General features: G+C 36.7%; 1 protein-coding gene across 1 annotated transcript in view; it reads right to left on the minus strand.

Moving 5' to 3' along the window:
• Positions 1-4,646: 4,646 nt before the first annotated feature.
• The window catches only part of LOC145682007 (uncharacterized), a 149,997-nt gene continuing 132,384 nt past the window's right edge, over positions 4,647-22,259 (minus strand). The window contains exons 5-7 of the mRNA XM_081753610.1: positions 21,084-21,182; positions 18,377-18,483; positions 4,647-4,870 (exon numbers count right to left, since the gene is read on the minus strand). Of these exons, the coding sequence (XP_081609736.1) occupies positions 4,858-4,870; positions 18,377-18,483; positions 21,084-21,182 (219 nt within the window). The 3' untranslated portion in view covers positions 4,647-4,857. The remainder of the gene's footprint in view (positions 4,871-18,376; positions 18,484-21,083; positions 21,183-22,259) is intronic.

Raw genomic sequence — 22,259 nt, forward strand, 5'->3', positions numbered from 1 at the left:
GCTCCCTTTATTTTTATTTCCCCACCGCTCCAGTTGGAAGAGTACAAGAAATTTTAAGTTTGAACAATGAGGAAATGAGTCATTATTTTAGGTAGAACTGCCATTTTGCCAATTTGTGTTCATACGTTCCTTTTCGTGGCTCCGTGCTTTCTCCTCTGAGTGGCGTTTTTCCTATCATGGGTTCGGTGGCTTCTACGTCTACCGTATCATGAAGAAACCAATAGCAAGAAGAAATCAATCGTGACTTTTTCTCACAAGATTTTTTGTTCTTGTGTTTCCGCGGATTTTGCCAATCGTGGCGCTTCTCTTCATTTAATTCCATGGTTTCCTCCTCATTGTGCCTTTCCCTCCTACAACGACAGCGTTCCCTCATGGCTCAGTACCAAAATGGTATCCACCTTGGAACTCTTTGAACTTAGGGAACAATTGTAAGTCGCTAGAAGCGAATCCGGCCTATAGGAGAGCTGACATAACACGTTCCACCCAAACTGATTCAGCGGTCGCGGGTTGCAGGAGCTGTGTGAGGGCGGATGCTGTTCTGAATTAGAAGAATGCTGTCGGATAGCGCGGATTTTGGATGATTCGGAGGAATTTCCATGTGTTTGACAATATGGATTTGTATTGACTATAGTGCCTTGTAGCTGAATACCACCAACAAAATATCTTCAGAACTCCAAAATAATGTCACTATGAATTTTTGCGTAGATAGCACCTGTTTCAGTTTGCGTGATTTTTAACTGTTAGAAGATGAGATAATTCGAGTGATTGGTGATTGCTGTCTGTGGTGATTGAGAATATCCAAGTTTCTCACAAGTAAAGGTACGATGAAGAAAAACGTCTCAATCTGCATGATATCGCTTTAGAAGGGGTTATCTTACGCTCATTTTACTGAACATATTTCACTGAGCAAGTAATGCAATATATTTGGGAAAAGTACGATGCAACTTCTCGAGGGTTTGCGTCTGTTTTTCATACTTATGTCAATTACTGGCTTCTCCAAATCATCTATAATATGTGATAGGCTTTTGGATCGCAGTTCATCGTGCACTTTTGTTTGTAGTGTATTAAGCAATTCGCACTATTTCAAACATAGCAGGTTGCATCTTTCGAACTCTCAAGAATAGAACCAAATTGCTGACTTTAGGCGGAATTAAGTTTCTAGTATATAGCAAATGTACAATAGCAAGGATACAAGACAACTCACAGAATACTGAGTAAAGATGCTGAGAAAAAACAGTCGAACATGAGTGGCGGGAAGGGTGTGAGCTGAGTAGCAGGAATACGCAAACAGCCATTACTTAATGGATGGCACTTGCAATAATGAAATAACCTTCATCTTAACAATTCTCAAAGTTCCATCTTACCCATAGTTTTGAATATATAGAGTACTTTTCAACTTCCGCTACTGCTCTTATGTATGATCAAGAAGTTATACAGTACAAAGTGTTATTCATAAGTATTGTCTATCTCGGGATTATTCTCAATTTTAATTTGAATATTTCTATATTTAGAACCAATCGATAATTTCACAACTAAAGTATCAAACCAAACAAACTCTTGTTACTCACCTGTAACTTGGGATTCACTGGCTACTGTGCAAAACACCCCTTTGGCCAGTTGTACATAAAATCTGAATAAATATAATAGTTTTTGCTCATAATGATAAAAAATGTAATGTTTATAATTATTTACTGTGAATTACAACTACTCGAAAATCAGCTTATCTACAGTATGAAGCTGGGCGGGTAGCCAACCAGTTGCACACGAAGGTTTCCACTTGATCGTTGGTCGCAAATCGCAAATCGCTGGGGTATAATGATGCACCCATGTCTTGTCACAGTAGCGATGTGATGCATAAACGCTCCCCCTTCCACATCAAAGGAAGTATGAAGCACTAGTAATGAGAACTCTTTCAGCTTTTTAATCATCATTCAGCACCTTAGGAACCCATCGGGCTGTAATTTTGAGGTAGCCCAACTGCTTTGTGATGGCTGATTAGACACTTCCATGGCTCACACTAAATTCTGCCGAAATTTGACGCACAGTGACGCGTCGATACTGTTCAATAAGCTCACGTACACGTGCCATGTTGTCATTAGTCACACTAATGCGAGGACGACGGGGTTAACTTCATTTGTAACACTTCACGACCTTGTGCTGAATTCTTTGCACCACACCTTCACTCTTGCCAACGAAAGGGTATCATTTCCGAACTGGGCTGCAGTTTGCGGTAAATTTTGACCGGTTTGACGTTTTCTGGGTAAAGAACTTGATAATTATACGTTGCGCAATAGAAACTAGCACATTCTTCTCACTCATCGTGAGGACTACTAAACGAAGCATGCGACAAGTCAGCTGTTCTGGTGCCTGATTCTCGGCAGCCCCACCTACCGACCGCACCTGCCCAATAACACGCGGCTACCCGTTCCGACGCTTAGCCACTTAAGACTCGTTCATATTTGAACCACCCTCGTAATATGATATAGGAAGTATTTTAGCTTCAAATGTTAATGTGTTTATATATATTTTGCAGAGAAATCAGAGTAGGAGATTTTCATAGACATCAGAAATCAGACTTCAATAACTTAACAGCTGACTTACTCAAATCCTCAATATGGAGATCATTCCATAGCCAGAAGCACTATTAAGCAAGGAATATACGGGTTAGCATAAATGATTAATCGGGTTTCAAAGCACTGTTTATTTCCAAGTATACGACCTACAAAGACGGGCTGCATATATATGAAAAGATACATACACTTACTAAATTTCTAGTAGATCTACATTCTACAAATGTTCAATGTGTGTACCCTTGGTCACCTGGCACATGGTAATCCATTTTCGTCCATACGTTCACCGGTATGTTTCCGCCAATGTCTGTTACAGCAGCAGTGATGTGTTTCTGCAGTTCTTGTAGTTTTGTTGGCATTGAAGGTAGGCCTACATAAACTTTGTCCTTAACATAACCCACAGAAAGAAATCACATGGTGTGAGATCTGACGAACGGTTGATTTTTGTGTGCTGCGCACAAAGCTATGTCTCACGCGCTCCACGATTTCCTCTGAGACACGTGGTCGCTTCATGCTTTTCTCTTTACACAGACAACCAATATCACGAAACTGGCGAAACCAACGCAAAATGCTCTGGTGACCAGGTGCAGCTTTTGCGTATTTAGGTAAGAATGTACACTGAATGCTTGTAACGGACTAAAACTTCGCATATTCTAACACAATAAAAAACTTTTCTCCTGGATTGCCGCCATCTTGTTGAATACTGTCACAGACCTGCCTCGAGCAACGAGGTGGGCTTTTAAACTTGGTGAGTGTATCTGTCTCTTCATGTATCACCCGTGTTTGTACGTCGTATACTTGTAAATAAACAGTGCTTTGAAACCCCATGAATCATTTAGGCTAACCCTGTACATAATTTGTTTGTCAATAGGAACAATGGAAAGCAATAACATATACAAATGATCATCAAAATAATGGAAACACTTGTAGTTTGCAACATAAAATGTGTGAGGTGGAACATTGATGGTGGATGTGATACACCTGGCTATTGTTAGTAGTCATTAAATTATTGACTAAAGTACATTAGGAAGAGTAAAAGGGAGGTTGTCAGTTGGAGCTGGCAGATGGTGGTGAAAAAAGTGAAAGTTCTCTCTGTGTTCAAAGAAACCATATTGTGCGCGTGCGGGTAGTTGTTGTTAGTATATGGTAGCCCGTCTGTTAGTTGTATCGAGATAATGACGTTTTGCATAGATCATGGCAAAATAGCATCGACGAAAATAAGACTGGGCAGAAGAGAAACTTGACTTGCCGGAATTGAAGAATTGTCATCAAGGACTAAAGAGCGAATGTGACAAAATTTACTACGGAACTCAGAAAATGATAAAGTCCATTACGACAATTACAGTTAGACTACATCCATTACAGCTAAACATCCATGGTAAAATGGCAATTTGCAAACTGTTGATTACTGCCAACAACAGTTTAACGTAAAGAAAATGGCATCGAGAACATGCAAAATGGGTTACCAAAGGTTGAAAACTCATAATATGATTTGGTCGTTTCTCTTCCCCTTCGTTTACAAGAATGTGGCGTGTTTATTTAAGGCAGATGGGCAAAGAAGTTTATAATACGAAATATCTCTTCACAGAACGGCGCTGGCCCTGGGATGTTGTGAGCAGCAATTTCTTAATATTTCATGATTATGTTCACGGGACATATGCCAGTGGTTATGTATACATTTAGGGTGACAAAACATATTATATGGTTCATATGTTGATTTCGGGCAAAAATGGAATTTTTGAAGATGATAATACGCCAATTTGCATTGCTAGAGTTGCTGAGATGAAGTTCCGTGAAAATGAGATGAACTAAAACGTCTTCTGGTCCAGAGCTTAAAAGTCCAAATGAGACACCCATCTTTGCATTCAGCTGACAGAACTGAGTGCTGCACTCCATGAGAAATTGTAAGAAACGTTCTCTGGAAACCATTTATGGCTTATATATCCAATGGCTTATATTAATTAGGTAAAAAGTTGAATTCTGTTTATTTTTCCCATTATATTGATAACAATCTCTAGCTCAGTATTACTTTCTTCAGAAATGAAAAATATTCTCTTTTAATTTTTGTTACTTTATTATTAATATATTATACAAGTTTTAAGTTTTGGGAAAATACATTTTGCACAGTAACAGACTTATTTACTATTAGTAATGTTCGATAGAAAACAACTTGCACACTAAGCGTATAATTTACACACAGATTTCCATTATCTTCAGTTAATACGATAATGATTCCAAAAACGACTAGTTTCTAACAGTTGTCTTCGATATTTGTCAAACATGGCATTTAGTACTCCTCCCTACAAAAAGAAAATTATTTACGCTTAGAAACAGAATGAAATATAGTAACATATAATATGTATAACTAAAGACACAGCTAGAAACAAAACTTATTGGAACAACGTTTAATTTCCGTAACATAGTAACTGAAGATGCTATGTTAAACTGCTTAAAAGCTACTGAGTACAAACAAGTAAGAATTTGCTTTTAATTTGGAAACAATAATATTTAGTTTGCGTAACGTATATTCGGACACATAAAATGAAATTTGTCAATTTTACGTCCCACGGTGATGTCTTACAAGGTAAAAGAGACGTATGATAAACGAAAATATATAATTATCAAAGAATTGATGGAATGAAAATCTCGGAGAAAACGTAGAGAAAACTCATGTTGAACTTTGAACTAACGTCCGACAGCCAACAATTTGGTTTCTGTTTTCCGTGGTCCTATTCCTCGTTCATTGGATTATAATACAGTAAATTACAACTCGTTAAAAATATTCGTATATACAGAAAACGAATTACATACTGTAAAGATAACCAAGAAAGCTCTGTCGCTTTTTCAACCACCACCTTCGAACATCGATATGTCACCTAAATATACCTGGAGGATCAAAAATAATCCCCATCAGCATGGACGACCTCGTGCTAACGCTCTGGGAGGCCAAGGATTCCATCGCAGGAGAACTTGGTGGGCTGTGAAGCGAAGATATTAAGTGCATTTGGACCTCTACTAGGGATTTGAAGTGGCATCCTCTAAGGATTAGAACAGGTGCTACTCGGACGGTGCAATGCCCGGGGAGAATGGCAGATGAAATACTGTTTCTCATCGAAAGCGTAGAATGATGTCCCGGGTCATCCTAGCTACGTGGTTCTTAGCGCTGTCCTGTAACAGGAGGACACCTTCAAAAGTGCTGGCTCCAGAGTTTTGAGATTTTCTTGAACACGGCTCAACTGCTGACAGTACACAGTTGTATTGATGTTCTGACCAGCTAGTAGCAGTTTCCGATGCAAGATGCCGCGAGCAGTTCACCAAACACACAGCAGTGCTGATTTCGGCTGTTTAGGAACCGGTTCGTGGGATTCTAACCAATGATGACGGCACCGTGAAGCTTCGCACAGGACCCACTTCTCATCACATGTCAACACCCTGCCCAGAAATGGCTCTTTCCTCAGACGAGACAGCAAAGAAACAGGTGTTTACTTACATTGCCTTCTGGCCCGGAATTCAATCATGTGGAACCCATTGTCCAACTTGTAGTGCTTTCCAAGTTGATAGAGGAGCTGTCGAGTAGTTTCTCCACTCACATTAAATTGTAGTCCCAGTTCCTCACATATCTAGCCATTATTCGCTTCAATTGCTTCCTGAAGATCTTCATTTTGTACATGTGTTGGTCTTCCAGCACATGATGCGTGCGCGGCTAGACTGTACACGTAGTCACGACACCCTTACCAAAGGCCTGGCATATCTTTCGCCCATCTGCAAGGGCGTTTGATCCCAGTTTGAACTCGTACAGCATACACGCTCTTATGAACTGCCACAACCAGGTATATGTTATATATACTCACACCAACAACTGACCTTCATCTTATTTCCATTCGCATTCAACTCATGGTGTGAGGGCTAATGGAACAAAGTCCTCCTCAGAAAGCGACAGAACTTTCTTGGTTACCTTTATATATAACAATATTCTGTTTGTAAAGAATAAAGATTTGATTGGATTTAATATCTGCTCTTAGCGCTGATGTTGCATGAAGCAGGGCCTATTTGTCACAAATAGATTTAATCATTATTCAGATTAAACTTTGCTTCCTCGCCATAGTTTGAATCTGAGATTAGACATACAAAAAGTTGCATTAGCCATTTGGACTTCAAAAGGAGCACAAGAAAACTAAGATTTAAGTAAGACGTTACCGTATTACGGAAAGATATTTTCCTTTATTGACGTTTTAAAAATAAATCTTTATTATAGGTATGTACTGCATTTATAACATAGTTAATGAACAGTTTGATCATTTACTTTATTATATCTCATCTTAACATTTAATAACAGATTTGTATCAAATTTTTATGTTTAAAATAGCAATTAGAGAAATTTGGTACGAAAATTTCACTAACTAGGGATGATTCCATGCCGGGATCAAGTACCTGGGGAAAACCTATATATCGTCTGAAAGCTCCTGCCATGAAACGTACGAAACCGTTTTCAAATCACGGGCAAACCCGCAACCTGACCTTATAAGGGGCCCGTTTCGTGGGTGTAAATGACCCTGTGTATGCCATATTCCACGGAAGTAAAAAATGAATGTTATGATGCATCACGCGTAAGCGCGTGAGCCCATCATGTTTCTTTTTGACTCATTGCTAGAAAGTAACTCGGGCAAGGGTTTGATATCACTTTGCACCCAGACGTACCCATTTGGTCAGTGTTGCCAACGAATTGTAAATATAATGTGGCAGATGATACTAGGTTTGTAGTATGTTAGTATGAACTCAGAAGCACCCATGTTGTCAATGTTTCGAACCATTCTAAAATACATTTTCTCAAAAGGTTGCCTGCCCAATGCATGCATAGAGAACTTGGCATAAACGTCATTCGACACAACAGCAAACATACGGCGGTTTGAACCGTGTTACAGTCTAATTATGTCCGCAAATGCTGTAGACTTCCTGCGAAAACCTTGAATGTTCGCATTGGTTGGCAGCACTGCCAAATTGGGGTGTTTGTAAGACAGGGAGACTCACAGTGTATTTTCAATTGTCCAATACTGCTTCTGTCACATCGTTCAATGGTACGCACGCCATTTGCAATATTGTAGTGTTTAAAGTTGGTTGGCAACACTGACAATCTAAAATGGTTGGGAGACTGTGAGATTCAACGTCTTTTTGCTATAGTGTCGTGTGATATTTCTGCCAAGTTTGGTGTATAAACGTTTCATCGGACGAAACTTGTTTTACACCTTCTCATTTCTACAATTGGTTGGCAACACTGACAAACTGGGATACTTGTGAGAGGAATATGTCCACAGTATATTTTCTGTAGCGACGAATGATGTTCATGCCACGTTTCATGGATATACATCCACTGGTACAGACATCATCTGCCACATTGTATTTACAATTCGTTGACAACACTGACCAAATGGGTACATCTGCGTGCAAAGTGATATTATAAAACCCTTGTCCTAGTCAGGTTCTAGCAATGAGCCAAAAAATAACATGACGAGCTCAAACACTTACGCGTGACGCATAGTACCATTCATTTTTACTTCTGTGGAATATGGCATAGACAGGTTACATATACCAAGAAACGGGCCCCTTATAAGGTCAGGTTGCGGGTTTGTCCGTGATTTGAAAACGGTTTGGTACTTTTCATGGCAGGAGCGATATATAGGTTTCAGACGATATATAGGTTTTCCCCAGGTACTTGATTCCGGTATGGAATCATCCCTAGTATAAATCCAAACTTTGATGGTACACTCATGCCCAAAATGATTGTTTGATATCTGTAACTGTCTTCTTGAAGGAATATAATTTGATAATGATATTGCAGGATACTTTTAATACCGATACCGTGTGTATAATCGAGAAATTAATATTTGTGGTAAATTTCACAGGAAAATAATTATAAATACGAAAATTAGAACGAGTAAAACAAAATGTTGCTAAATGGACAAGAAAGTTTTATTTTCATTTTACTGTTCTTATTTTCTGTTCTTTTGACATGAAATTTGCCACATACATGTCTTTGTCGATTATACACATATTATCATTATAAGAAATACTGGGCAAATTCCTTATCAAATTATATTGCTACAATAACATATTTGTAGACATGCGACAATAATTTTGGACATGAGTGTACTTAACCCAGAATCCATAGACAACAACACCAGAATATTTTCACATGATTACTAAGCTATTTAAGGTCTACATGCATACCAAATTTGGTTAAGACGGAAAGAGTTTCATCCAGTGTATGCAGTGGCGTATTGAAAGGTGGATGCTGGGAATTGTAACCCAATCCAATGAATTTTTATACACTTTTGGAACAGGTTTCCTAAGTCATGGAACTGCAATACTCTCTCTGTCTCAAGTAGAGTTAATTTATAACATTCACTTTCAAATGTTTGGAAGATGTGAATACATTAGAATACGGGTCAATCCAAATAAAATCGCCCAATTTCCAGGTCAAAGGTTGCTGACAAAATTTATTTATTTTTGATTTTTTTAAATATAAGATTGTACCACATTTAGGGACTTGAAAATGGGTATTCATTTCTTTTAGTCGGGCATGTTTGTTTGTGGTGGCCATTTTGTATAGACTCCTGAGCGTATTTTGCACTTTTCAGAGGATTCCGTGAAACGCTGTAACTTTTTAGGTTTTAAAGATATAGAGTTCAAATCAAAACCATATGAAAGATAATGGAATGGACAATATTCTGTGTTCTGTAGACATTGAGACGTCCTTAAGAAAGTCGAGGAAAGAAGCTCTGAACATTGAGGTTGGAAATCTAGAAATTGCAATTTTGGAATGTACATTTTGAAACGAAATAAATGAGACTCAGCTTCAATTCTTTGTCTACATAAAGACTAGATAATAGACAACGTTCTAAACAATTTTTAGATCCGAGAATTTCATAATCAAATATCTCAGGAAGGACATAAGTGAAAAATCCCAAATTTGCACAAAACAAATTATAGTTCTTCAGTAACAAGTGGGTAAAATTACATCGCTGAGACTCAAGCAGTTTCTGAGTTATAAGGTTTTTCTTCACTGAGAATTAATATCATGAAACGCAATTGAAATGAATATAAAGTTTGTAGCAAAAGTCAAAATCACGCGAAAGTAATGTTAAATAGGTAAAGTGTGCATAATTTATGAATCACATATTTTACAAAAATAAAAGTCGGCTGTTATTCCTTTTCTGCCTATACTGCTGCTGTTAAAACACTAGTGAGTTAAATAGTTGACTAATTTGTGTACAGAGTTTGGCACTGATATTGAAAGTAGGGTCAATTCAAATGAAATCGACCAATTTCCAGGTCAAAGGTTGCTGACAAAATTTATTTATTTTTGAATTTTTTTTTTATCTAAGATTGTACCACATTTAGGGACTTGAAAACAGGTATTCATTTATTTTTTAGGCGCGTAGGTTTGTTTGTGGCGACCGTCTTCCTGAGTGAAGTTACCAACTAATGGTTTTCGCTACTGAGACTATTTTGTATATATTCTTCATAACAATAATTATTAAAGCTTGGAAATCTTTTTAGACACGAAGTTGTTACAGTGTAAACAAGTGCGCCTTGGACGTTGCATTCCCACGCATTAACGTTTCGTTATCTCAGCTATCGTGAGAACTGCACTCAGCCTGCATGAGTCGCAGACGGAATGGTTAAGCCACACAATTGCCAATGTGCATTCTTTTTTTACTAAACTGCTTTGTATCGAACTATGAGGTAGAAAATCCATCAGTCATGGACTGAATCTTCATCCATCAGCCCCCACGAAACTAAAACACATGTTGCCAGAGCTATTCAATCTACCACCACTATATTTGTACCATGGAGAGATATACAAACTTTTGTGTTTCTCTTATTAAATTTTAAAATACACTGCCAACCGGAGACACGATATCCGGGATTTTCCCAAGTGTTGGCAGAAGCGAGGAGTTGGCGTCTAGTATTGAGTGAAGGAGGAACGTAAGTCTCCTGCAGACAAACTTACTTATATGTTAACATGGGACGGCTGCGAAAAAGTATTAAGTATTTGGTGAAATTATAGTTACTGCATCAATTGAAAAGTCTTTATAAGTGCATCATCTTTGAAGTTGCGCAGCCTCGTCGGAAGTTAGTGTTCCCTCCAATCCCCACACTCATTATCCCCATGTCGCAGTGAAAGCCCAATTTCAATGTGAATACTGATTTAGTGATAGTGATCACAAATATAACGAAAGGGCTATATTTTCAGTGTCTTCATTTACTATATATATATAAACATATATATTTTCGTAATATTAAGTGTTTTATAGTTCTCAAGTGTGTGCGCAATTTCATTCGCTCAAACATTCACGCTATATTAAGTGAAAATTTTGTGTTGTTAATATCTTATCGTTTGCTTCGTACATATACATATCTATTCAATACATAGGAATTCATCCTAGGTAATATTCTCTTTTTTATTTGTGTGTGTGCGAATACTTATGGATCATCAGCTTGCCAGTCGTATTTATGCAAGTATGTGCACAAAAGTAAGTATGATTAGACCTAAGTTTCCGAACCACTGAGGCTAGTCATGTCAAATCGCTTGTTTTATCTTACTACTGTCAATTTGCGCTTGGACAGGACACGAGCTCTGACCTGAATTGTTATCAATTGTTTCTTTAGGGAATACTCTGGAAGCCAGTACCCAAGGGAGACGGTAGGTAGCAAGCTCATTATCTTTAAAACCTAAAAAGTTGCAGACTTTAACGGAATGCACTAAAAAGTTCAAAATGTGCTCAGACGCCTATACAAAATGGCCGCTACGATAAAACCTGCGCAGCTAAAAAATAAATGAATACCCGTTTCCAACCCCTTAACCCTTTGGGGAACTTTTGGTACAATTTGTACCATATGCGTTTTTCATGGTACATTGCGTTATTTCTCTTCTACTTGAACTTTTTCGTCCGTTTTTTTTTTTTCAAGTCCAGAGGCATTGTAGAAGACATTACGTATGGTTTCAGACCTTCCTGCGTCGAGACATAAGAGGTGATGACGTCATAAATCTAAAATTTGTATTTTCGTGTAATACTTTTTGAGGGGGTTATGTAAAGTATTTTTGGCGGGCTTATTTTTGCACATAGAAGATTGAAATTTTGCACAAACATGCAGTCCACCGAGTAGTACTTACTTGATTCTATTTTCAGATTTCTACGTTAAAACAGGGGGGATCCAGAGGGTCAAAAAGTTGAAAAAGGGATATTTTTACCCCAAAATCCCGTTTTTCCTCATTTTCTCGCCTTAGATACATGATGGAGACAAGTGAATGGTACCGCCTGAAAGGCAGTTCTATTCTGAAGAGAATGATGTGCGACACATGGCCCTAGGGTAATTAGGGAAGTGTCAGGGAATTTTTATCAAAATATACTTCTGTATAGGGGAATTTTGCACATTTTCGGCAGTGGCGGCGTAAGGGCGGGGCGAACGGTGCCCCCGCCAGGGCCCTGCTTTGTGGGGGCCCCCGACGGTAGGTAAAAAATAATTACTGAGGAAACCTTGTTACCATGAGCCGTACAAGGGCCGTCAAGGTTTATAATCCACACCTTCCCTAAATGTAAACGCAATTAATTGTCAATCAATATTACACCAAATAACGGATGAAACAACAGAAATATCTGTCTAATAAAGCTAATCAGTGCTGGATTTCCGTATAAGCTAAACAAACTATAAGCTTCGGGCCTCACTCTCTTGGGGACCCGAAAGAAATTTAAAGAAAATGCTGAATGTAGATTAAAAATAAATAAAATAAAAGTTTCATTATCTTGGAGGATCCCAAAGAAATTTAAAGGAAAAGGCTGAATGCAGGCGAAAAAATAAAACAGACATGTCACTTTCTTGGGGCCCCCAAGATTTTTTAAAAAGTTGAATGTAGGTGAAAAATAAATAGAATAAAAGTTTTACTCTCTTGGGGCGACAAAGAAATTTAAAGGAAAAATGTGTGTGGATTAAAATATGAATAAAATAAAAGTTTCACTCTGTTAAATGACCTCAGAGAAATTTAAAGGAAAAGCTGAGTGTAGATTAAAATATAATGAAAGTCAAAATATATTGTGTTATTTACATTCTAAGGTCTTATGATGCAAGTAATGGGGACCCGTCTGCTAGCCTGCTTCCTAAACTATCACTGTTTATTTATTTATTTATTTATTTATTTATTTATTCATATATCAGTTTAAGAGAAGGGTAGAAAGAAGGGATCAACGTATATAATGCTTTATTAGGGTACTAGCATTCTATTCCTAATTAAATTCTCTTTGGTGCAGACGGTATAGTCGCTGATTCACTTGTTTTCCTTCTGTCTTTATTGTTTTGTTCTTTACAAGTCGAATTTTCAGCGAGCGAGACCCTTTTGCTTATAGCTGGTTTCCCCATTTCTGCTCTTGTTTTTTCGCGTATGAATTTACATTTCAGCCCACAAATTTAGAGTGAAGGAAATGTTCAATAAGAAAACAAGTGTTCAAATAATCAAAATGCTTCAGCATTATATTTAATTCAACTCTTGATTGTTCTCATATAGAACACTTGTCACAGATCATTCGATTTGTTGACACACAACGTGAATCTGTTTAAGTTCGGGAAGCATTTATTGATTTCATCTCTGTCGAAGGAAAGACTGCTGAGAGTATTTCTGCTGAAATACTGAAGAAACTTCAATGTGATAGGCTTGGTATTAAGATTCCAGAGGCCAGTCGTGTGATAATCAGGCTACAATGGCCGGGCAATATTCAGGAGTTCAAACTTTGATACGGAATATAAGTCCATTGGCCATTTTCGTTCCTTGTAACAATAATTCATTGAACCTTGTGGCTTACATGCTGCGCACGTTAACGTTCTGGTGGTGACTTTGTTGGAAGCAATGGAACGTTTGTTGGTATTCTCCTCTAGATCTATTCACCGATGGTATGTGCTGCAAAATCACGTAAAGATTGATCTGAAACGTGAAAATAATAAAAAAAACTGTCAAGATTTATCAATTGACTGGTGATAGGTGGTAATGAAAAGTAGGATGGTATAACCCGTAGTAGAATTCTGTGCTCGCATATTTATTCTATAATATCCCCAATTATTCAATATATTCAGGATTTTTTGTTATAATATATTCTAATACTAAGTATGTTAGTAAATGATAATGGAAATAGTCATAAGTGACAGAATATAAACATGACTGAATTATTAAATACAAAATAATATAATCATAAAACAAGTGTGAAATCTGGAAACAATAGTAAGAAAAGACAAGCAGGAGAGAAATATTCTAGTGTTTAACACTGCAGTGGTCGCGCGTTCTACTATTGTAGAACAGGTGTTTTATTTTTAGAATCCTGTGCAATTGGCAACACGCTCGATCTTAAGCGGTTATGTACCTTTCTCCGAAAACCTTCTGTACATTCGAGTCAATTTTCAGCGCTTGTTCTTGCACCTGCTCAGATTTGTTCCATGATTTCATAAGTGTTCTACTATTGTAGATCGCGCGACTATTGACGTACTAGTTTGTTTCGTATTAGTGATTTATTTCGTTTTACATTTTCACGTTATTTTTGTGGAATACGTGTTTGTAATATATTAAATGTCAGTGCATGACAGAGAGTAAGTGCGTCTTTAGTTGGAAGAGGCAGAAAGTGACTGTGGAAGTGCATTTGAGATTGAAGACATGTAGGAGCTCGAAGAAGATTTTGATGAAGAAAAAGTTGAGTGCAGTGATAATGAAGATGTAAGAGGCAATATACCGGAAGAAGAAGAAGAAGAAAACATACCAGTACAAGCCAGTGTTGAAGTCATGGATCTTGCTGCACTACCTTCTCTCGATCATGTGCGTTTTATATCGGTAGAGAGAAGAAAGTAGAACCTTCTCGCTGGTATGTAGATCCCATAATGCCAAGAAACTCACGAACTCGCAATTTGAATATAGTACCAGCTTTTCATAGACTTGGCCCACAAGGCATCTTTTGATGAAAAAACGTAAGCTGGTTAATGCTCTTAATATACTTAGAGCAAATAAGAATAATGAGAACGTCACACGAAATCATTTCCTCCATGATCTAAGTTTTGAACTAGGTTGATAAAATCAGCAATAAACTAACGTTTAGCCGTGGAACCCTTGCCAAACGAGCTTCGACGCAGAGGAAGACTTCTGTTTGGCTTCAGTGAAGGTGTTCCATTACCACAAGACGGAGATTCTGGGTTTGGAAAATGCTTCTTTTGTGGCCATTCTCGCAACAATTCAACAAGTAAAAACCTTTGGAAAATGCCAGACATGGGCGTGCGCAGACCAGCAGAAAAGTGTGTTTGACGATTGCTTGGAGTAGGCAGTCATTCAAATAGAGTGCATCAAATCATTCTACCTGTACGATGTATAATAGAAAAAGATTTATGCTGTTATATGAACACTTATACCGTAACACTTGTTCGATTTTCAGTTCAACATTGTTATATATTAAATACGATATACCTAATGTTTATTTCTGTCAATGTTCTTGTATTAATAAAGTAAAATAATTTTAAAATATTTTAAAACGTGTATAATACTATAACTAACATACAGAAGACCGAATATCGCTAAAAGTCATATCAATATAGAAAAATACTGATGTTCTACGATAGTAGAACGCGCGACCACTCATGTAAAGGTGGATGGCGCGACCAACGCAGTGTTAACTATTCATTGACATTTCAGCAAAAGCAGCGAGACTAAATAGATCATACTGGAGAGAAACCGAATGTTAAAGTGAATTGGGCTAATTGTAGGAAGAAAAATCTAATCAAATAAAACCCATCTAACGTAAATTCAGACGGTAAGAAACTATGAATAAACTTAACCATGTGAGAAATTGCGCAGGAGAAACGCCAAAGGCGAGAACCGAACAAAAATATTCTAGAAAACATAGAGCTTACATTTAAAAATAGCACCGGTTATATTGTTATTTACAATTTTTGCAATATCAGCTCATTGTTACGTTTTGTCTCCAACTATATTATTAGGAGCATTACTTCCACTATTCTATCTAATTACAGTCCACGTTGATACTACGATAGTAAAGGTGTAGGATAAATTCTGGATTCTTGATTGTTACGTTTCTGTTGTGGGTTGTTGTTTCCGTTACACTTGTATCCCTAACCCTTTTTCTATCGTGTCCTTTGTTTAAAAATGAATAAAAAAGAAAACAATATGCAATGATAATCGTGGCCTAGTTTTATTTGTAGATACCAGACTGAAGGCGCTTCTAAGTATTTAAAAAATAGACAGGGATGCTGAATGTCAGCCCTATTTGTTTAATATATCCCAGAATATAATGATCTAAACACACACACCAACGGGAAAGGGGGAGGAGCAAACAGAAGGAATGGTTATGTAAATGAATATAAAAATAGAAGTGTATAAATTACGATTGTTTGAAAAGGAGCCCCAACCTACTTCACTGGCCCCGGGCCCCAGTTTGCCTTACGCCGCCACTGATTTTCGGTATTATTTTTTGCGGGCTTATTTTTGCACCTAGAAGATTGAAATTGTGCACAAACATTCAGTCCACCGAGTAGTATTTACCAGATTTTTTTCAGATTTCTGCGTTAAAACAGGGGGGTACAGAGGGGCTAAACATTGAAAAAGGGAAATTTTTACCAAAAAATCCGTTTTACGGGATTTTCCCGCCTTAGATACATGATGCGGACAAGTGAATGGTACCGCCTGGAAGGCAGTTTTATTCTGAAGAGAATGATGGGCGAAACATGACCCTAGGGTGATTAGGGATGTCTCAGGGAATGTTTAAAAATTGCCCTCTGTATACGGGAATATGGGACATTGTCGGTATATATATATATATATATATATATATATTTTTTTTTTTTTTGGCGGGCTTACTTTTGCACCTGGAAAATTGGAATTGTGCATAAACATTCAGTCCACCGAGTAGTATTTACCAGATTTTTTTCAGATCTCTGCGTTAAAACAGGGGAGTCCAGGGGGGCTAAAAGTTGAAAAAAGGATATTTAGACCCAAAAAATCCCGTTTTTCATCATTTTCCCGCCTTAGATACATGATGGAGACACGCGAGTTATACCGCCTGAAAGGCAGTTCTATTCTGAAGAGAATGATGGGCGAAACATGACCCTAGGGTAATTAGGGATGTCTCAGGAAATTTTTTACCTGAGATCATGGTCTTTTACGGTAATTTGGGGCATGGTGGGAATTCCTGATAAAATTTCTCCCGCCCTTGTTATTCAAGATAGAAACTTGAAATTTAGCACACACATTCAGTATACCAAGTACTATTTATCAGATTTTTTTTTAGCTACGTTCACACAGGGCCGCTCCAGAGGGGCCCAAAGTGCGAGAAAAAATTTTTCCCTCCGAAATTTTCCCTTTGACATTATTTTTCTCGCTCCTGGTATATGGTATGAGCATGCAAATGGTATCATCTGAAAGCCAGCTCCATTCTGAAGAGAATGAGGTATGAACCATGATGTTAGGATAAATAGTGACGATGCAGTAGCTGCTTGACTGAAAGTGTAAAAAATAACCCAAAAACCCAAGATCTCTTAAGGGTTAAATGTGGTACAAACTTAGGCAAATAATGAATAAAAAACTAAATTTTGTCAGCAACCATCATTGGTTGATTTCACTTGGATTGCCCCATACAACTTAGGTAGGGAAGAGGAAGGATTTTTCTTTTTAAATTGAAATTAAACACAGTTTCAATTCATTTTTATAGATTTTAGTGTTCATCAATTCATGTAAAGCTAACAGAAGCTAAAAGAAAGAGTATTGAATATACCACATTATAATTGTATTGAATTGGAAACCGGGGTGAGGTTCCCGGATTACGAGTGGGGAGTCGCAATATCTGATCTCGCATTTAGAACACGAATTTGTAAGAGACATGTTTAGATCAAGAAGCACGAGTCAATGAAAGAAGTGAACATATACTCTACGAAACATAATTTTGAGGAGATTATTTACTATTATTATTATTATTATTATTATTATTATTATTATTATTATTGTTATTATTATACTTGTGATATATCCCCTAGCAATGAATATTTATGGCTACGCCCAGGGCTGGATTTAGTGGGTGCACCATTGCACGTGCACTCCCCCATCGTCGTAAATATACACTATCTAAAATGAGAAGCTTGCAGTGAAAATAGCAACACTTTCCGAAACTTTCTGCCATTATTTTTCCGCTTGGAGCTTAACAGAAACCAGAGCTTTGCAAAAGCAATATTTTAAGTCGATTTTCTGAAGCTTGAAAGAAAAGGATTCACCATCAGGTTGAAAGAAAAGCAACAGAAAAAGATGGCAAAGATTTAAAATATATCAATTTTCTATGTTTTTGAAGGATTGAAAACATTTGTTAAAAGGATTCTAGATAAGAAAGTACACTTTGTAAGACAAACAGACGTTTCTCATTACTTTACTTTGATTAGATGGTTACATGTTTTGCAGCTGAGTGTTACTTTTAACCACAAAATCTAAATAAGGCGTAACTTAATGTAGAATTTTAACTGAATGTATTCCACCGGGAATCGAAATCGAATATTCCGCATCAAAGTTGGTAAACACGAACCATTCAGACACAAGAGAGCCTTTAGCTTTAATGTACTTGGTAATTGATTCACCTTTAATGACCTACTTTCAAATGAGCAATATTTCTGAATATAGGTGATTTCACCTCTCTCTAATATTAGTAATAAGAACCAAAAGAACCAAATAGACCTTATGTCTACCATTGTCTACTATTAAAACTGAGTAATATTTTTCTTACTGGACACATTTGCATTCCTCTTGGATCCATCTTTTTCCACTATAATCGCAATTTATCTTATCCTCCATGTTTGTACATATACACATGCAGCTTCCCATGTCGTATTTCTGAAACATCCAAGGATTTTTTCTAAATAAATCTGGTTTGCTAAATATGAAATACAGTATACATTACTAAGGAATTTACAACTTATAGGACCTTCTGCAGAGTCGTTTTGATGTGTGATTAGTGTCATACTAAAGGCCTGCCTATTTGAGGAAACATATGTTAGTCGAACTCTTTAGTGTGGCACTAATCACGCGTCAGAACGACTCTGCATAAGGCCGATAAAGTCTAAGATGTATAATTTACAACGTACAGAAGTAAATTATCCAAACCTCGCGTGAAAATTATCCAACATTTTCATATTTACTATACAATATCAACAAATATAATATATTTTAATAAGGTTTGTTAGATGCGTAATTTAATTAACCATATTCCATATTAAATTAAAGGAAATATTCATCTTTGCCTCCAATCATATAGTTTAGAGTTATGAGCTACCTGACTTATATTTAGTAGATTATCCTGAGTTAAATGTTGATAACTATATCGGTCCTTTCTCATGAAGCTTTCACGACTTAACTGTGTTTATCACTCTCAAAATATTGGACAAATTCATTTCTTAAGAACTCATGAACATCTTCAAAATATAAAATTGATATATAGTGTAAAACTATTTCAAAATCAAAAGTCAACTAAGATTTGCTAAGCGTTCTATAAAAATTCAACAATATTGTTAGCGTTTAACGGAACAAAAACTGGAACTTAACACATAAATTACACTGAACTGATGGTCCATACGTGGGTCAATCGGAAAGTTAGTTGCACTCCTTCATAAATATTTTTCGTCAAAGACTATTTTAATGAAATTGTGTGGCAACACTGCAGACATATAGCTGTACTGTGTGACGTAGAGGCTTTTACGAGGCAAGTGGAGGTATTCTGATAATCAGTTGTAAACATGTCTCGACAGCTGGAAGTGGCATTCAAAATAAGAATGCATGCAGTGATACTTTTTTTTTTTCGGGCGTAAAGGTGTAACTGCACTGAATTTTATCGCCAGTTGCATGAAGTGTATGGTGAAAATGCAATGTCACGTCAAGCTATCGTGAAGTGGTGCAACATGTATGAGAACGGACGTACATATATTGACGATGCTGAGGTGGGAAGTGTGAGATCGCCCTCCTTATAGCCCAGACCTTTCACCGTGTGACTTCCATGGTTTGGTCCCATGACAGACGAACTTGCAAAGCGACGATACCACTCGCATGACGAGGTGAAAGCTGCAGCCCAAGAATAGCTATCGGTCATTGGACGGGATTTCTTTGCAGAAGGCATAGAAAAACTTGTACCACGAATCGACAAATGCTTAAATAACGGAGATGATTACGTTGGTGAATGGAACATCGCGATACAAATGAATTCATTGTAAAATTTTCTATCCTGTTTTATTTTCTGGAGCAGTGCAACTAACTTTTCGACTAACCCTCGTATAAGTTCTCATAGCTTTTGAAAAATCGAGAAAAACGAACTTTTTGTAAATCTAAGAACTGATATTGTGCTATAACTACACCGTTTATTAATATGAAACTGATAATCAAGTATACACTAATCAATCTTAAAATTATTACACTAACAAGACTATACCGTAGAGTATGGCTAATGAGTTTTATTCCAAAAGTATGATCGAGTCTTTAACATTAATCTTTTTAAAACTATAATGTTGTTCAAAGATAAGACATATCAATGGATAGACCATATCGAGGCGAACAAAGTGACAAAATCGAAGGTAAATTCTCATAAGTAGTGTTCCAGAACATCGAGAAAAAACTACTTTAAAAAAAAAAATAACATTAAAAGGTATGTTCTTTGTAGCTAAATCTGACGCAGTTGATAGTTTTTATATCCAAGAATATATTTATTTATCGATTTATGTACTGTACATGAAAATGTACATTCTTAATCCCTTGCGTTCTTGGTATATTCATGTTAATGTCATAAAATACTCCGTTGCAAAATACCTGTGACATCTATGGGGATGCCATGAAAACGTATCCTTTATTAAGGGTCGTGTTAATCCTGGAGATGATGAAATTTTGTAGTGGATACAAGGCACGAGTTAATTCTACTATTTCTCCTTACTGGCAGCAACTTATTGACAGAAAAGGAAAAAAATATTTTGTCTCAGTAGATGGAAAGCCTAAGGAACCCATGTGTTTCTTTTGACGATAAACAATTCTTAACTTTGATATCGTATTTCGAGACTGAAAAAAAAAAGAAACTTTGTCTTTGATCTCCGGTTAGTTTTGCCAATGTGAAATAGCATAAAATCCCATCAGAACATCAAAATTTCCCTTTTTCAGTCCAAATGCTCCACAATTCATTTTTTTAAAATTAGTAAGTGAATGCCATCGATTTCGCAATAACAATACCCCATATAGTCTAGATAGACTTTTAACAGTAAGTGAAAACGGCACATAGGAAAATGACACCTGGAACGGAAGGGGTTTAAGTACAAGATTGTATCTATTATTATTTGATTTCTTCTAATAGTGACGCCACTTACTACTGGTAACCAAACAATGTAGTTCGCAACTTGCTGGTAATATGCACTGAAACGTATAATTTCGAAGCTAGCAGGCCGTAAAACGAATTTTCTTACCTGGTTTTCGTTACAATTTGAAGCCATTTCAGTACAGTTACAGTGGCATGCCGTATGTTGTACAACGGTAACATATCCACATGTTTTGACGTCCTTAACCTAGAAGTATAGACACAAAATTTCAAATTTAATTTATATCTACACAGACATTGATTTTTGGTAAAATACTCAAACAAAGCTGAAGTAACCTCGAAAATAAAATTTTCTAAGATATAAGATTGATAACGGCTGTGCTCAGATGACCCGAACCTTTCCAATGCCACCACTCTTCTCCAACAATTCCATGTTTACGGTAATATGTAAATACAATTGACCCAAATCTAAAACTTCGAGACCCCACTTTTTAGGGCCTCGGGTTTCATTTCTGATATCACCGCTGTGCAAAGCGGATCGTACCTTTCTAACGCCATCACCCGCGTCCAAGAACTCCATGTTGAACAGGCAAATAGAAGGAACCAGCCCAAAATTTCGGGACTCAATTTCTAGGGCCTTAGGTCCTGGGATGAATTTCTGACATCATCACTGTGCTCAGGGCATCTGGACCTTTTTAACTCTTTCACTGCGTCCATTAACTCCAAGTCTAACACGGTTTCTCTATTGTAGGACAATTTTAATGGAATTTCTTCCATACTCTTTGTTCATAATAATTTAAAAAATCTTTTACACATAACATTCTAAATTTTAGGATATATTTAACATTAAATTAGCATATCTTATTGAGTTTTCTGTTAGGAAGAATTCGAACTATAACTATATTCTTACTTAAATCGTTATCCCCTATATTTTATGAATGTTATTAAAGGTTTCTACTACAGAAAGTCTACCTTTATTTTTATATAAGCATTACCGTGTATCTTCACGTGCAGAAGGTTAATTTTCCGTACATTATATTAAAAAATACAATAGGTGAACGAATATATATATATATATATATATATATATATATATATATATATAATCCAAAGATCGTTATCATAGACCTGCGAATAGAGGTTTCAGTATACTTTTTTTTTTTTTTGGGAAGCTTCGCAAATACACTGGACAACAAATTTTAACTTTCTTTATGCTTCAGAAAAGAAAAGTACATTTTCTTATGCAAATGAGGATGCTGAATACAAAAATAAAAATAAAAATGATGAATTGATTCGAGTTTAAGTGTAATCGATAGAAATGTGT

This window comes from Thermobia domestica, chromosome 3, assembly GCF_964235325.1.
Source record: "Thermobia domestica chromosome 3, izTheDome1.hap1.1, whole genome shotgun sequence".
In the NCBI taxonomy this organism is placed as follows: domain Eukaryota; kingdom Metazoa; phylum Arthropoda; class Insecta; order Zygentoma; family Lepismatidae; genus Thermobia; species Thermobia domestica.